General features: G+C 33.6%; 1 protein-coding gene across 31 annotated transcripts in view; it reads right to left on the reverse strand.

The window, feature by feature from the left end:
• Positions 1 to 18,935, reverse strand: part of FER (FER tyrosine kinase) — a 439,939-nt gene that overhangs the window by 320,889 nt on the left and 100,115 nt on the right. For 29 of the 31 annotated variants that reach the window (XR_011525229.1, XR_011525213.1, XR_011525228.1 and 26 more), the window contains 2 exons: positions 18,549 to 18,668; positions 7,511 to 7,633 (listed from right to left, as the gene is read on the reverse strand). Coding sequence is in view for 11 of the 31 variants with exons in the window: in XM_070569583.1 (XP_070425684.1) it covers positions 7,511 to 7,633; positions 18,549 to 18,668 (243 nt within the window). In the remaining 20 variants the exon portion in view is untranslated. Of the gene's footprint in view, positions 1 to 7,510; positions 7,634 to 7,957; positions 8,093 to 17,709; positions 18,669 to 18,935 lie in introns of those variants that run through there. The other 2 variants (XR_011525231.1, XR_011525232.1) reach the window with 1 other exon arrangement.

Consider the following 18,935-nt stretch of genomic DNA (forward strand, 5'->3'; position numbering starts at 1 on the left):
AAAAACCAAAGATTTAGGAAAAAAAAATTAAAGAGTTAGAAGCACTATTCAGCCAGAAAAAAAATGACTGTGAGTTAAATAAAGGAAATCTCTGACCTTTCCCTCAATTTTTCTGTGAAACTTAAACTCCTCTAAAAAATGTCTTAATTCTTTAAAAAAACGAGATATCACTACACACCTATCAGAATGGCTCAAATTTTAAAAACTGCTGGGAGGATGAGGAGAAACCAATCACTTACACATTGCTGGCGGGAATATATCATGGTACAGTCGCTCTTCAAAAACTAAACATGCAATTAGCATACAACTAGCACTTGCACTCCTCTGGGTATTTATCCCAGAGAAATTAAAACTTATGCCCACACAAAAACCTGTACGTAAATATTTGCAGCATCTTTATTTGTAATAGCCAAAAAGTGAAAACAAACCAGGTGTCCTTCAAAGGGCAAATGATTAGACAAAGTATGATATATACACTATTACAGCTTGAATTGTGTCTTCCAAAATAATAATGTTCAAATCCTAACTCCAAGAACCTCAGAATGTGACCTTATTTGGAAAAAGGATTGTTGCAGATGTAATTAGTTAAGATGAGGTCATATTGGAGTGAATGGTCCCTTGATCCACATGACTGCTGTCCTTGTAAGAAGAGGAAAATCTGGATACCGAGAAGAGACACACGGGCAGAACACCATATGAAGATGGAGGCAGAGATTGGAGTGATGTTTCTATAAACCAAGGAATGCGGAGGATTGCCAGCCATTAGCAAAAGCAAGGAGAAAAGCATGGAACAGATTCTCCCTAAAAGCCATCAGAAGAAACCAGCACGCCAACGTCTTATTTCAGATTTTTGGCCTCTGGAACTATGAGAGAATAAATCTATGTTTTTTAAGCCACCTCATTTGTGGTACTTTGTTATGGCAACCCTAGGAAACTAACACACATACTACTTAATACTACTTAACAGTAGAAAGGAATGAAAGCACCTGGATGAATCTCCAAAAAATTATGATGAATGCAAAAAGCCAATCTCAAAAGTTTACATACAATGTGATTCTTTATATAACATTCTTGGAAAGACAAAATTGTGGAAATGGAGAACAGATTAATGGTTACCAGGGGTTTAAAAGAGAGTGGGAGATGGAAGGCAGCATAGCTATAAAAGTGCAACATGAGGGAACCTTGCAGAGATGGAAACATTCAGTATCATGACTGCATCAATGTCAATATCTGGATTATGATATTATGTTATAGTTTTGCAAGATGCTACCATTGGGGAAAACTGAATATAGGGTACATGGGATCTCTCCATATTAAGTCTTAAAACAACATGTCAATCTGCAATTATCTCAAAATAAAAAATTTAATTAAAAAATATATATCACTGCTGCAGCATCATGCTTCCTCTGCTGAGGTGAGGTTTTTTATCATCTCATATGCCTTAGATTTCTATATAATCTGTTTTAGGGATAGGCCTTCTTTATTCTCCTTCAGGAATTCTAAGTATCTACTGTATTATATCATATCAGCAATCATATAGACATTCTGAGACACTATCCTAATATCAAGAATTAGGTTAAAATATAAATTTCCTGGGTTTTAGCTTAATGGCTTTTAAGAACAATGAGACTTGCAGGGGAGGTATATGCCCTATTGTATGGCTCTAGTCCTGACTTGTTTTAATGAACATGTATGATCATGAAATCAATGAACAACATTAGCTTCTTCCAATTAATCCCACTGATCTCTAGGTATAATGATATAGTTTCAAATACATTAACACCTTGCTTTTGTTCAATAATTAGTTTGTAAAAAGTACTGCTGTAATCACTATACAACATACTATATAATTACTTTAAATGTTTGTAACACCATTGAGCAAACAAGCTATATGTATTTCAATAAGAAGAAAATTATAGCAAATGCATGATTATATAATACAACATGCATAGGAAGCCATAAATAAATTTAAAACATGAAAGGAATCAGGACATTTGCATGCACTACTTAACTCCCTACTCTGACCACTCTTTCCATGCTCTCTTCACAAGGAGGGCACCTTCTGTCCTTTAGGTCTCAGCAAAAATGCCATTTTCTAGGAGACCCCTGACCACCTATCTTAAGTAGGTCCTCATCTGTTAATCTTCCATCTTAGCTCCTTGTTTCATAGCAATTATCACAACTGTTAATTTCTTGTTTTGTATTGGTCTACTCCACAAGTGTAAGCTTCATGAGACATGTGACCATAAACATCTTATCTTTCATTGTATTCACAGCACCTAGCAGACATGCCATAAATATCGTTAAATGAATTCCCTATTTACACAGCACACTTTTTTTTGTAATACACATAATCTAAAAATTCTGAGACAAAAATAAAACGTCCCTGAATTTGAAGACTATACTCTAGATGGTTCAAGTCTTACCTTTACCATAAGCTAGATGTGACATCCTGTAAGTCTTTGAAAATTTCTGGGCCTCAGATGTCACACACTTTGAAAGACAGGGAGGTTGAATCAAATGATCTCTTAAGATTCTGCACGGTCCCAGAGTTATGATTTTATAACATATAAAGTATTTTTAAGTACTACATGATGAGAAGAAACAATACAAAATTGAATAATCATCCACTTTTTAGAAGTCAAACCAAGCATTAAAACCAATAGTAATATTACCAGTTCTTTATGCCATTGAGTCATAAATAACATATGCCTGGTATGTTTAACATATAATATGCCATAATAACATATAATAATAACATATGCCATAAGCTGTTTTCTAATATAATAGTCAAGGATCACAAATCAGAAGATTGATATTATTTCCATTTGAATAAGTATGTTTTAGAAGCAATGAGTAAAGGTATGTATACCAGAGTGACACTTTGTGCTATATTAAAATTATACCACTTCAAGTGGTTGCTTTTATTCCTTTCACTCTTCTTTTTTAAAAATAAGATTCTGTAAGAGCTACATTTCAAATGAGACCTGCATTATGTATATACGCTAAAAGTCTGCTCTTGTTAGCGTGAATCTAATGTTACATAAAAGCCGTTCTTTAACTTTATTTTTCACTTTATATTATTCAATTATAAGAATCAACACTATGAAATAATTTCTCATAGGATTTATTTTTTCACTGTTATTGTAAGATGTTTCAGAGACATTTATGTTAAATCCAAATTTAAAGATTTTAACTTTAGTCCCTAACATGTTACATTTTGCTAGGACCAATAATGCTATTTTTATTAAGTAAAAGTTCAATATAACTCCATTAACTTAGAAATAACTTAAAAATACAAACATGTAACTTAGGGTATTTTTAGTATTTGTGAAGAAATGTTTTGTTTTATTGTTTTTATTACTTTCAAGTTACACAGTATATGAAGCTAACAAACTGTTACAGAGTAAAAATAATTCTATTTTCAAAACTAGATAAAAATTGCTTTTAATTATTTAAGTGCATTTAACATATATATGTAGATATATACACATACACACACAAAAAAGAGAATATTTTCAATTAAGAAATAGAAATGCAGGGGTTGCCCCGGTGGCATAGTGGTTAAGTTCACATGCTCCACTTCAGCAGCCCAGGTGTTCACCAGTTCGGATCCTGGGCAAAGACCTACATACCACTCATCAAGCCATGCTATGGTAGCGTCCCATATACAAAATAGAGGAAGATTGGCACAGATGTTAGCTCAGGGACAATCCTCCTCAAGCAAAAAGAGGAAGATTGTCAACAGATGCTAGCCAGGGCCAATCTTTCTCACCAAAAAAAAAAGAGAAAGAAATAGAAATACAAACATTTCCCCAGAATTCCTTTCAGACCGTTTAGCAAAATATTTTAACATATAATTCAAAGACAAACTTCACCACTACCAATGTCTAAATTAATGAGATTTCACAATGACTATTTAGTTATACAAATAGACTTAACATTTTCAAGATTATACCCTAAAGCTAACAAGAAAAACTCCATGGTAACAAAGGGCTAGCAGAACTTGGGTTAAACTGAACTCACCCCCTGAATTGCTTGACATACTTTTCCCTTCTAATTTACTCTTCTAAGAACACTATTAGAATCATAAAATCAAGCAAATGCTGTGATCAAAAGGACAGAAGCTTTGGAGTCAAGAACTCATGTGTTTTCTACCACTTACTAGGTATGTGATTGTAAGTAAGTTATCTAAATTCTCTAAGTTCTAATGGTAAAATACAGGCAATTACACAGAGGTATGGTGAAGATACCATTTAGTGAGTTAATATATATATAAAACATCCAGCACAATGTGTGGAACAGAGCAACAACTCAAGAAATGCTATTTCCCCTATATCCACTGCCCTTTAAGCCCCCTCTCCTCTACTTGCATACTCATCTCCTGATAAATATAAACAGGTGGAGGAATGTGGATCCTACTCATTACGTAGAGGAAAAGACAGTCCAAGATTTGAGTCTTTAAAAACACAGCAAAGAAAAACACCAAAAAGTCAAAGAATCCCACAACTTTAAGAAAATCCTTAAAGACTGCCTCCTCAAACAACAATATGGTCAGACATGCTGGTGAGAGGGTCAGCTATCCTACTGTCTTTCTTTATATCCACTAAATTTTAAAACGAGAGTCATTTACAATGTATGCATTTACAAAAAACTATAAAAAGTAGAACCACTTGGTTATCTGTAAACACGTGAAAAGATTTATTCGCAAAGAGAAAAAGGCAAAAGAAAATTATTTTTTTGAAGTGTATATGTGCAACAGTTTATGAATTTTATTTCTATAATCCCAGTAGAATCTGCTGTTGATGCAATACTGAAAATTTCCAGATTTATTAAAGGAATGCCCAGAGTGACTCAAATTTTCCTATTCTCACCTTTAAAATGCTCATTGATTCCAATATGATATTTAATACAAAGTTGTAATAAAAGCCATAGTATAAATGAAAGAGGTAGGATCCTAATATTCTGAGTTGTACACATAGGATAGATGGCACTGCCATTCACTGAAATAAGGAATACTAAGGTGAACTGGGTTGAGTTTGGTTGTATTGAGGAGATTTTTAATTCAGCATTAGACATGGGAAATTTAGGGTACTTCTAAGACATTGAAGAATGTCAAGTAGGTAACTGATTACACGGCCATACAGTTCAGAGAAGAAATCTGAGCCAGAGTAATATGTGTAGGTCATACCCCTAGGTGATCTGCTGAGCAGTGTTCAAGGAGGGATGCAACATACCCTGGGGCCATGCCTTGAGTAACTCCAAAATAGACTGGCTGAGTGAAGGAGAATGAGTTTACAGAGGAGTGACCAGAAAGAGAGGAGTAAGCTCTGGCATCTTGGTCCCAAAGGCCAAGAGAAAAGAAGGAATATGAAGTCTGCAGAGTCAGATACTGTGAAGAGGGCAACTAGGAGCTGCTAAATTTAACAATGTAGATGTCAGTGGTGATCTTACAGATACCTATTTCAATAGTGATGAGGCAGAAGCCAGATACATGTGGGATGAGAGGTAAGTGGGAGTTGAGGAAAAGAGTGAACATAATCACTCTTAGAATAAGTTTGACTAAGAAACAGAAAGCAAAGACAGTAGTTGGGAGAAAATATGGAGATTAAAACAGGGTATTCTGGGGTGGGCGGAGAGATGGGGATTGTTTTTACAAGTCAAGATTTAAGCATATTTAAAAAGTGAACACAGGAGCCAGTTGAGAAGAAAAGGTAAACATAATACAGACAGTCCCTGACTTCATGATTTTTCAACTTTACAATGGGGTGAAAGCAAAACTCATTCAGTAGAACCCATACTTCAAATTTTGAATCTTTATCTTTCCCCAGGCTAGCAATGTGTGGTACGATACTCTCTCATGATGATGGGCAGTGGCAGCCAGCCACAGCTCCCAGTCAGTCACAGGATCATGAGGGTAAACAAGCCATACACTGACAACAATTACGTGCCCACACAACCGTTCCGTTTTTCACTTTCAGTACAATATCAAACAAAATACATGAGATATTCAATGCTTTATCATAAAATAGGCTTTATGTTAGATGATTTTGCCCAAGTGTAGGTTAATATAAGTCTTATGAGCACGTTTAAGGTAGGCTAAGCTAAACTATGACGTTTAGTAGGTTAAGTGTATTAAATGCATTTTCAACTTACAATATTTTCAACTTACGATGGGTTTATCAGGACATAACCCCATCATAAGTCAAGGAAAATCTGTATAAAAAATAATATAAGATTTTGGGCAAAGTAAGAGATGATGGGATACAAAAAAATAGGCACAAGAAACAGATTTAGACAGGACAAGGAAGTAAGGAAAGAGAATGGGTACAAATGTAGTGGATTTGGATATCTAGTCCCCCCCAAAAAAGGGGAGTTGCCACCTGATGGTTCTAATTTTTTCTGTAATGTAAGAGAGGTCCATCTGCTGATTATGGTGAGAGAGATAAGGGAATCAGAGATTTTAAAGAAGTGGAGAATATTTGAAAAGTCGTGTAGAAAGTAAGAGTAAGTCTAGACCAGAGAAATGCTACCTATCACAGTTTCCTTAAGAGTTTTAACAAATCAAGCCAGTTGTGAGAGTTATGTGAGAATATGAAATTTACATGGTCTAGCCAGGATTACAGAAACCACACTAGTAACCCCTGTTGGAGATGCAAACAACGATCAAAGTCAGATTAGAAATATTAAATTTTAGATCAAAATTTAAATCTTAAGGGCTGGCCCCGTGGCCGAGTGGTTAAGTTCGCGCGCTCCGCTGCAGGCGTCCCAGTGTTTCGTTGGTTCGAATCCTGGGCGCGGACATGGCACTGCTCGTCGGACCACGCTGAGGCAGCGTCCCACATACCACAACTAGAAGAACCCACAACGAGAAATATACAACTATGTACTGGGGGGCTTTGGGGAGAAAAAGGAAAAAATAAAAAAATCTTTAAAAAAAAAAAATTTAAATCTTAAAACAGTAGAAAACATAATTAAAGTAATTAGTAAAAACAAGAGTAAATCAAGACAAGTAAAGTCAGAAGATTCAGGTAGATATTTACAGACCCAGAAATCAGCCAAAAAAACAATAGGACAAAAACACCACAGCAAATATCAGAAGGACTTTTACAGGCAAACCCGACTGCTATTTTCTAAGTTAGTTTGCTTCCTTCTAAGACAGTAAAAGCCAATTTCTAGATAATACTGGCCTGCCACTTTCTTAACAAGGAATTCACAGTGAATCTGGTGGACATTGATGAGGAGAAGTAAAGATAGCTTTTGACAGAATTTTTTGGAAAACAAACAGTTCAAATTGTTAAAACATGGAGACATATGATCAGTATATTGACAAAAACACAAAATCACTTTTCTAGAGTCCTGTAAAGTAACTCAACTATACCAAGTTTTATACTTAAAATGACATTTCCGGTTCTAGAAATTTTACACCATAATACCACGTAACTAAAGTATTTCTGTAAAATTACATCAATTATACTTTCTTCCTTCAAATTATTTTTGTTTTACTCACTCAGACTTCTTTTCATAGGTCTTAGAAGATTCCTCAATTCTCTTCTCTAATTCCAGGACAGCCTCCTCCTTATTTAAAAGCATCTGCTGTGTCTGCATAAGTTCTTCTGCTAAGGTTTTCAACCTGGAATGAACAATTATCAATCAATATGTTAATTACATTTAGTTTACACACAGAAAAAGCATTCATAAATCTAAGGTTGCAATGTCAAAAACAGTAGCCACATATAATTTAACTTAAAGTAAAATTTCAGTCCCTTGGTTGCATTAACCACATTTAAAATGCTGGAGAGACACATGTGGCTAGTCGTTACTTTACTGGACATTTCAATAATCACAGTAAGTATGCTTGAGAAATGCTGTTTTAGAGAGTCTTATTCATCAAACAAAAAACAAAAAGAAACAGAAGCAGAAAATAGAGGAGGAAAGGACTAAAGTAAGTACATACCTGTCATGTTCCAGGAAGAGTGTACAGTGTAAACATGATGGTTTTTGTTTTCCGACAAACATGTATTTACATTCTGGCTTTGCTATTTTCATCTGAGATTCTGAGCAAGTTACTTAAGCTCATTGAATCTATTTTCTGTAATTTGAGTTCAGGAATACTGCTTCAAAGCATTGTTTTGAGGATCAAATGTATATATAATGACTAGTATTGAGTAGGCATTGAGTTGATGGTATCTAGTATTATTTACATCTGGTATCTCATTTAATTCTCTCAACAATCTATGAGATAGATACTATTATCCTTATTTTAAAGAAAAGAAAGTGAGGCTCAGTTGTATGGCAATTTAAATTGATGATAAGCTATGTCTATTTCCACATATTGTAATAATGCTTTAGGAGTATTTTCTATATAGATTTGAAGATAATTAAACATATAAAATTAATATGCATTCATAGACCAGATAATTTATGGTTGCATTTGGTCCTGAATAGAAATATTTCTACCAGAAAAACACACATAGCTATCATATCACACTAAAATCTTTATATTCACCCTTATCAAGCAGGCCATGAAACCCAAAATATACAAAAGAAAATACTAAATACTCCAAGTCTATGAAAATTTAAATTTATTTAAAGCTAGAGAGATGATAACAAAGTCAAAAGACAAACTGTGAAGAAATATTCGCAGTGCAAATTACAAGCAAAAGGATTCTTAATGAAGAAAAATTCATAGAAACAAGACAACCTAACATGAAAATGAACAAAGAACACAATTGGAAGTTCATCGAGAAAAAACTCAAATATTAATAAGCACATGGAAATATTTATAACCTGACCCACAATATCTGCAGATTAAACAGTAAGTTATTTTTCACCTACTAAAATTGACAAGTATAAAAAAGTGATAACATCCATTATTTTCAATATTGTAAAAACAATAGAAACATACATATACAATTGGCATAAATTTTTCAGAGGTCAACTTGGAATTGTCTCTCAAACTTCAAATTAGAATATTCTTTAATCGCCGAAAAATCTGTTTTACCAAAAGACTTTACAATGTGCACAAAATTTGTCCACAAAAAGATGTGTGTTGCAATATTGTTTATAAAACAAAAAACTAGAAAATATTTAAATGTCCATCACCAGGGGATTGGCTGAATAAATTTTAATCCATTTAAGAACAAGAATAGTGGGGCTGGCCCAGTGGTGCAGTGGTTAAGTTCACACGTTCCACTTCAGCGGCCTGGGATTCGCTGGTTTGGATCCCTAGTGCAGACCTATGCACTGCTTGGCAAGCCGTGCTGTGGTAGGCGTCCCACATATAAAGCAGAGGAGATGGGCATGGATGTTAGCTCAGGGCCAGTCTTCCTCAGCAAAATAGGAGGACTGGTGGCAGATGTTAGCTTGGGGGTAATCTGCCTCAAAAAAAAAGAACTAGACTAGCACATAGTCACTAAAAAAATGAGGTACACACATATAAGATTCTTCTATGACATTTTTTTCTAATTAAAAAGGATGATGCAAAAGAATATATATGGTTCCATTTATATTAAAATATATGTGCTATGGACTGAATTGTATTCCCTCAAAATTCACATATTTAAGCCATAATCCCCAATGTGATGGTGTTTGGAGATGAAGCCTTTATGAGATAATTAGGGGTAGATTACATTAGTGCCCTTGTAAGGAAAGATACCAGAGAGTTTACTCAGGCTTTCTCTCTCCAAGCACACAAAGAAGTCATGTGAGTACATAAGAAGGCAGCAGTCCACAAGCCAGTAAGATAGTCTCACCAGTAACTAACTGGCCGGCACCTTGATCCAAAACTTCTAACCTCCAGAACTGTGAGAAATAAATTATACTGGCTTAATCCACCAGCATATAGTATGCTGTTATGGCAGCCAGAGCAGACTAATAACGTATATATTTATGTGTGTGTTTGTACGTGAATGTACAGGAGAACCAGATTACTACAAACCAAGCTTTCATCAACACTCTGAGGGGTGTGGGATTAGAATAGGGGTGATTTAAGGCCAAAAAACTCTTTCATGTTCTACTTTATATTTATCTATATTATTTCAATCTCTTATAATAAGAATGAATTTAACATTTAAATTATTAAATAATAGGTAATAGAGATGAAGAGGCAGAAAAACTATGAAACATAATCAGAAGAACTTGAAATATAGCAATCCAGATTATTCCATCTTTGTTTGGGGTTAAGCAACAAAATAAATCTTGGTAAGTTTCTAAGGGCACTACTATATTACAGCAAACCATAATCAATGATGCTTATAATAATGATCCAGAATTAAAAGGGAAAGGTTAAGATCAGTATCTTTCAGAATATACATATATTTCTAAGAGATTTACATCAAATCTAGTAAAATTCATGTTTCTGAATTTGATGGTAATATCATCTTCCATCATCTGGAAAATTCACTTACATGGAATAGTTCATATCCTGACTACCAGAGAAACAAAGCATTACTGTATTAAAATCAGAGGTCATTCTCAAGAAAGCTACATTTTTATTTGTATTTTGATTTAATTGTATTTAAAGACACAAAAGCCTAAAACAATTATTGTGGATAATAAGTTTTCAGTACTCATACAATATTTTTTATATTCTCAAACCATTGGCTATGGGTTAGCCATTATCTAAATCATACAGCCCTCTTACAGAAACTCAACTTTCTAAAAACTTATGTCATAAATTTCCAATACTGTCATATTAATTGTGACATTTAGGTTAATAAAAAACCAAATGGAATAAGGGTTACAGTTGCCTGAAGTAACTTTTCTGACATCTCTTTTTCTTTATCTATTACTGCAACATAATTGAAGAAATAAACCATTTCTTGAAATCTCTTGTTTAAAATATAATTGCACCAGCATAGCAATTTATGGATGACCAATACCATGACATAAATCTTTATTAGCTTTTCTCAAGATTAAATAGAGGAAGATGGCTCCTAATCAACCAAGCAAAAGTTATAAGCTTCTGTTAAAAATATTCATCTCTTGGGGCTGGCCTGGTGGCGCAGCGCTTAAGTTCGCACATTCCACTTCGGCTGCCTGGGGTTCGCCAGTTCAGATCCTGGATGCTGACATGGTACCGCGTGGCAAGCCATGCTGTGGTAGGCGTCCCACATATAAAGTAGAGGAAGATGGGCATGAATGTTAGCTCAGGGCCAGGCTTCCTCAGCAAAAAGAGGAGGATTGGCAGCAGTTAGCTCAGGGCTAATCTTCCCCCCAAAAAACAAACAAAAACGATTCATCTCTAATACACAACCTAATCCACCTCCAATCTAACATATCCAGCTGGCTTCTATGCAACTTCTTTGTTTCCTTTAATCAAACTGTCCTTCTAACATGTCATCTGCCTCCTAATATTTTACATATTTCCAAATCTTTCCAACTCACTCACTCAAAAAGTACTCCTCTAACATAGCCTCACATAATTGTCGTATACGTTCAAAGAAAGACGAAACTTAAGACTAAATGAGAATAAGCCAAAAATGGACCTGACAAAACCAAACTCCTGCTTAAGATGTGAGAGTATTGAACTGTTATTCCATTGATTGACAAGGTTGATTCAGACAGTCTAATAGGTTAAACTGGTGTCATTCCCTACGACAGGAGTCATCAAACATTTTCTGTAAAGGTCTGGAGAGTAAATATTTTAGGCTTTGCCACCAAGAGGCAAAATCAAGGATATTACATAGGTATTAATTTAACAAAAGAGAAAACAAATATTCACAAATATTTTACTGACAAATTCAAAATAGAATAATAATTGGATACCATTTATTGTAACACCAGTCTACAAGAAGGATAGAAATCTTTTGAGGGTGATAACATTTCCCTTTGTTGGGGTTCAAAGTTAGTGTTTATCATCAAAATCAACTATAAATGTTCACTTATTAATGCAGATATATAATGACATTTTATGTATTTCATCTTTGAAAATATCTTTTCACACAGATGGGTACTGCCAAACACCAATATTAATCCATAAGCATGTGATTTTAATTGAGTATATTTATTGCTTAGCAGGCATTTATAAAATTATATTGCATGCTTTTTAGCAAGTCATTACATTGCACATTCATTAATTCTAATTAAAACTTCGATGGGAAATCCTCGATTGCACAGTTAAATGGATTTTGAAATGTCGAAACATTTGCACTGCAGTCCACAAAATTCACTGCTGGAAATGCAGTTTGAGCTCAGAAAATATATCAGTTACAAATTTGGTGGGAATGGTAATCGTGCTTCATGTTTTAATGTTTGACAGCACACAAAGTAGTCATGTGTCGCAGGGATACATTTGAAGAAATGCGTCATTAGATGATTTCGTCATTGCGCGAACATCATAGAGTGTACTTATACAACCTACCACACAACCTACCACACAACCTAGACTAGATGGTACCACTCTGGTGGGACCACTGTCGTATATGCTGATCATCGTTGACCAAAATATCATTATGCAGCAAAAGACTACATAAAACAGCCTGACATTACCTGGGATTCAAATAATATTAGTTGTCATCTAACTGACTCTACTGCAGTGTAAGTTCTGCACATAAGCACTGTACTACCTTGTAATTTTAGGTTGAATTGATTAGGAAAATTATCAAGTCTTCAGCACAAGCTAATTTCCTAAGCTTTTGGAATTTAGTGCTCAATAACAGTGGTTAAGGGAAATTCTGATTATTTAGAAGAATTTCAATCTTGGCTCTGGGCTCAAAAAAATCACAATAAAACTTTACCACTTCTAAATCATCAACGTCCTACATGATAGGGCAAGTCAGGATATTCAGTTTAAATTTCTGACAAAAATTCATGGAATTGACAATGTTCAAGTCCACGAGAGCAAATGAAAGTCACTGTTGACATTATTGATTCAATAAAATATAATTAGATTCACAAAGTCCCTGCTGATGAACAATACAATGAATAACCATAGGATTTAAACACCTAACATTTTCACGAGCTTTGTAAATTTGTTCAGCTAAGCCCCTTTCTGATCCACACAATTTTAACACCATAAGTTGTAACACATCTTAACAGATTCTACTTCAGTTTGTACTGGATTAGCGTTTTCTCAACTCCTTTGAAAATATTCTTGTCTGCAGTTGATCCACACAAGCTATTCGTAGAGAGGAATTCTTCACTCATTTCAAACTTGGCTTTGACTCATCAAATAAAAAACAACTGAGCAGTTTTGATCAGACTGTTGACTCATCAAGAGCCAGGGAAAACCACTTTAATTCATTTGTCTTGCTTTTTTAATTAACTAATTATGTAATTTCCAATGTTCTCAACTTTTCAAGCAAATGTTCTCACTGAAAGACTAATAGTTATTAACAAGTTGACTTTCTCTGGACATATTTCTTCAGTTACTGCAGTGAAACACTATTTAATTAATTCACCACTGGTAAATGGCTTTCCTTGCTTGGCTAACAAATGAGCCACCTAGAAACTTATTTTGGTTGCATGCTCATTTTCACATTTTGTTTTTCTGGAAAAAGTCTGCTGTATAGGGTATTCCACTTTAAATTTTCTACTTTTTCTGACTACTGCTCTCCTATGAGTTGGTAATATTGATTTGAGTGGTTAGTCTGGTAATGTCCACATATACTGCATTATTTTAGCACAGCCATAGTGTCACTGCATAATAAACACAATGCTTTGCCATCTAATTCAATAACAAAATAATCCACACTCCACCGTGTCTTAAAAGTGTGACCTTCAAAATCCATTTTCTCATCTTTTCTTGTTTTGATACGATAGGCATGAACTGATAATAAAAAGTAAATAAAATACTGCAGTACAGTGATATGTGGCACTCAAAATGCTGTTGAATTTTAACTGCGACACTGTGATCTGCCGTGCGCTAAACAGCTGTGCGAAGTGATGAGAATACCACATATGGTCTCCGTCTATGCCATTGTAGCAGGAAATCACCCATACACAACAGGTAAATGAATGAGTTTGGCTGTGTTCCAATAAAACTTTACTTATGTACTCTGCTGTTTAAATTTCACATAATTTTCAGGTGTCGCAAAATGTAATTCTTCTTTTGATTTTTTTCATTTAAAAATGTATACAGCATTCTTAGCTCACAGACTGCACAAAAATAGGTGGCAAGCTGGATTTGGCTCACAGGCTGTAGTTTGCTAACTGATATCCCCCAAAATTCAAGAGAATTACTTTTCCACATAGAGAATTACCATTCTTCAATCAAGAGATCTTATGAACAACATATTGTAAAAGCTAAACATCTTCTGACTTTAAATTTTAACAAATGCCCTGGGAAACATGAGGCCTGAGGTTGGGCTTTAGTTTAGAATCGAAGACTATACATTTAACACAATCTTCTGAAATTCAAATATATTTCCTACTACTAGGTAGTAACAAGTTATAATAAAGGAATCTCATTTGAGGAACTAGAAAATTGAGTCAACAAAAGAACTAAATAGGAGCTTAACTCTTTACCACTTTACTAAAATTAATCAAAATTTCTCTTTTGGCAGATATGTTAATGCTCATATTATTTTGGAATAACTTGCTATCTCTAATTTGTCTAACTTAAATTACTGATGTGCTGATTCATAACTCCATTTTCCCTGCTTGTAATAGATAAAAAATGGATGCCTCATCTATCCAAAATGCCAAAACTCATACAACACACACTTAAATATATTCTTCTAATGTTCAAAATTTTATAGATCTGACTTTTTCAAGTTATTTTGATGAACTAAAATTACTGAGTTCCAAATTATTCACTTAAATAGTGGTTAGATGAGAGGAACTATTGGCATAAGAATCTTAGTAAATGGATGATTAAAAATCAATAAAGTATAGTATCTCTTCCAGCATTTGGCAAAGAGAGATGCAAAAAAGAGGCAGATGGGGGAGGGGTGTTGAAGGGGAAGGAGAGGGGCTGTAGATAATAGAGACAACCTCAGATTCAAGCCTGAAGGTAATAATATAACCTAAATGCACGTGCGGTGGGAAGTGCACAATCTCAGGTATCCAGAGCTAGAAATTAAGAGAGGCTGAGAAATAGCCCTGTACCACAGCGTGCATGATCTACCACGCAAAAAAATTTCCTGTGAATAGGAAATACTACTACAAATAACTAACTTTAACTCTTCTATATGTATACATCTTTATAAATATAGTTGATAAATAATGAGAGTATGATAAAATGCTTTGTGGCACATATTTAGATGGGTAAACGCAGTAACTTTTCATTTACTATCAATTTAATATCATTAGATTTCCATCAAGCCTGAAAAAAAGGGCAGGCAGCAACATTGTGTAATCTTGTTTTGGATATAAATACTAGTTGCATAATAATCTCAGAACCTCTTACATTTATTTGAGAAAACTCTACATGATACAATAAACAGAAACCAAGAATATAAATTATTAAATTTATGAGTTAGTTTCTGAGACCTTTATAGTCCTTGGCCTCTATCCAAATAATATCATATATATTAAAATGTGACTTCTCAGGAACCCTCATTCATACGCAGATATTAAAAAGTGACAAAATTTAACCTAATTGTTTGAAATATTTTTTGTATGTGGAATTTAATAATTAAGATGACATAATATTATACCTTGTAACATAATTTTCTTTTCATATTTTGGAACTAACAAAAATTTTTCAGGTCCCAAACATTTCCAAAGAGCCCTGAAAAACATAAGCATTGTGCTTAGAGTCCTTAATATATAAAATCACCCCAAGAAGTAATAAAAAACAAAAACCAATACATAGAACTTACTATGTGCCAGGGACTATTTTCACTATTTTACATTTATTCATGCATGTAATCTTCACAATAACACTATGAGTTGAGTGCTATTATTATTACCATTTCACATTTAAGGAAAATGAGGCATAAAGGGATTAAATAATCTGTCCCGTTTCACAAAGGTAATAAGCTATACTGACAGGATTCAGAACTGGGCAACCCACCATGTTATGCTTGTACATATGTCTTTGCATACTTGTAGGCTAAAGTTCTAGAAGTAGAACTTCTAAGTCAAAGAGCATGTAAAAGTTGAATTTTGATATATATTGCTAAATTATCCTCTAAAAAAGTTATACTAATTTACATTTCTGCCGAGACTTTACATGAGAGCTTATTTCTCCATATACTACACAAAACTGAGTCTTATCAAATTATTTAATCCTTGCCAATGTGGTAGGTGAAATAGCTTCTTTTCTAAAAATTTTTATTTCTTTAATTATCACAGGGTTGTTGGCCATTTGTATTTATTTTTCCAGGAACTATCTGTTCATCTGTTTCATTCATTTCTACTGGACACAATATTTCAACAAAGTCCACAACAAAATTTCAGGAAAGAAAAGATACTAGTTTAATTTTAAAGGACTAATATTATGGTAAAAAGAAAGATTTTTCCTTTCCATTACATTAAAAATATAAATGTAGGTTTTAATGGAATTACCTTAGATTATCTTAACAGTGAATAACTCATTCTCAGAATAAAATTCTTGAGGAAAGCCTAATCTTAAACTCATATCCGGAATGTAAACACTGTTCAGTGAAATGTAGCTAAAGTTTTGCCTTAGTAAGATGTAAGCAATTAAATCTTCTATCATATTATCAAAGATTTATTATCCTTAACTTATTATATTTTATCAAAGATTTATTATCCTTAACTTATTATATTTTTGGTCACTGCTTTAACACCATAATTAAGAAATAATGATTTATGAGCATAACTAGTTTTCCTCTCATTATACTCTGAAAAGCAATAAAACAAATTCTTCTTTGGTCACAAAATCTCTTTTTTATATAAGGTTATAATGGGTGGCTATTTTTAATTTTACCACATTACACTCCAATATTTGTATGCTCAGTCTTTCTTGGTGTTTATTAAAATAAATTGATCACTTTGAGCATAAATTCCTTGAAAGTATTAACCCTTGTAACCTTAAATACACAGTAAATATATTTTGATGAATAAATGGATAAATTATGTAGGAGTAATATAATGATTTAAAAAACAGGAGTAATTTATGTTATATTCTTTCACCAAACAGTACAAGAATTAAGAAACAGAATTTGTCACTGCACAAGAATTGAGAAACTCCACCATCCATTTTGTGCCACGCATGCAATTCTTCAATTGTCTACAGCAGAGTCTCTAAATCTTGGAATTATTGACATTTTGCCAGATAATCTTTGTTGTAGGAGGCTGTCCTGTACACCATAGGATGTTTAGCAGCATCCATGGCCTCTACCCACTAGAGACAAGTAACATCTTCCCACCTGATAAACAAAAATGTCTCCAGATATTGTCAAATGTCCCCTGGAGACAAAAATTTCCCAGGGTGAGAACCACTGGTTTAGAGATAGCTGACACTGTAAAAATACTATATCTGAAGCCAACGCGAGATGACTGTGAAGAGCTTCAAAACTTGGGGAACAGCTTCAAGAATCACAAGATGGCTGCTTGGAAAAACCCACTAATGCTGGGGACTCCCATGCCTCCATTCCTCTCATCAACAATCAATCCACCATAATAATTAAGCCTTCATCTTATACAGGTGATTCGACAAGCATTTGTTAATTTCCTCAATCCCATTTAGCCAACTTTAAAAGATATTAAACCCATTTCCAAGAGCTAGTCCCAGGACCCTACTACTCAGTTAACTATCTGTAACACTACACCATTACTGAACAATAGAAAGGATACTGTTTAACTACATTAGATGGGGACTTTTGGCTGAGTCTTTTGAAGTAAACTTCCAACAGGTCAGATAATATAACATGTACAATATTGAAAAGAAAATGAGTGCATAATCATTTCTAGCTGCAGTTCTAACATAAAGACAAGTACATACAATGCTTATTAATAAACATGTTTGCCTACGTTGTTGCTGAAAAAAATCCAGAGATAAGTTAAATATTTAAAAGTAGAATGCCTTAATTATGTTTTCTAAATTTAAAAATGTACTACTAGTAGCCTTTAAAATTTGAAAAGGACTAAAAAAATTAAGATTTCTCAAAACTTCTTTAAAATTCTGTGCAACAGTAACAACAAAGTGCAGAAGCAATTGATTTAATAGCCTATAATAGAAGACATTCCTGCTCAAAGATAAAAGAACTCAATTAAAAGTCAAATTTTTGTACTAAAAGCTCCTGACATCTATGAGTCTCCTCTTATCTCTAACACTCACTGTCTTCATTTCCAAAATGGTTCTCCAACAAGTTTTCAGGATGAAATGGGATAAAAATAAATACATAAGTTTTGAAAAGAATAAAGCATTATTCCAACATAAGATATTAGCAGTAACTGGGCAAATGAATACAACATCACACAAATTTTGACTATCAGAATTACCAAAATTAGTAATAATGAGTAAAGTTAACATATTTCTTAAAACATTTTATTCTGACCAAACAACAATCAGTTCATTTCTAATTTACTTTTCATTACTTGCAAAAATAAAAATCAGAATTTTAAATCTGATAAAGTACAACTATAAATAATAACACAAATATTTAAACCTTCCAGATTTTCTAAATACTTACATTACTTGCAAACTTTCTGCCGTTAAATTATTCCACATAATCTCATTTGCCTGAAGATTTTCATTTTCTTCTAGTAAGGAAATATCAAACTCAATTTCTTGCTCTTTAGCAGCCGTTGTTCTAGTAAAGCATGCCAAATAATTTTGATCAAAATAAACATACTATCATAATATATCTTAGTATGTACCAAAGGCAGACTATTTGTTCTTATCCAAAATTATGTCAACAAAGTAAACACAAATAGAATAAATTAAATTAAACCACAAGCATCAATGCTCTAGTCATGTAATTTCAGTCTTAGTTGTCTCATTTTTAGAATGCAGATATTAACTTGTTTTATTCCTGTGACCATAGCAATGAGTATAAAATAAGATGATGCACACATGG

Source organism: Equus przewalskii, chromosome 13 (genome assembly GCF_037783145.1).
Source record: "Equus przewalskii isolate Varuska chromosome 13, EquPr2, whole genome shotgun sequence".
In the NCBI taxonomy this organism is placed as follows: domain Eukaryota; kingdom Metazoa; phylum Chordata; class Mammalia; order Perissodactyla; family Equidae; genus Equus; species Equus przewalskii.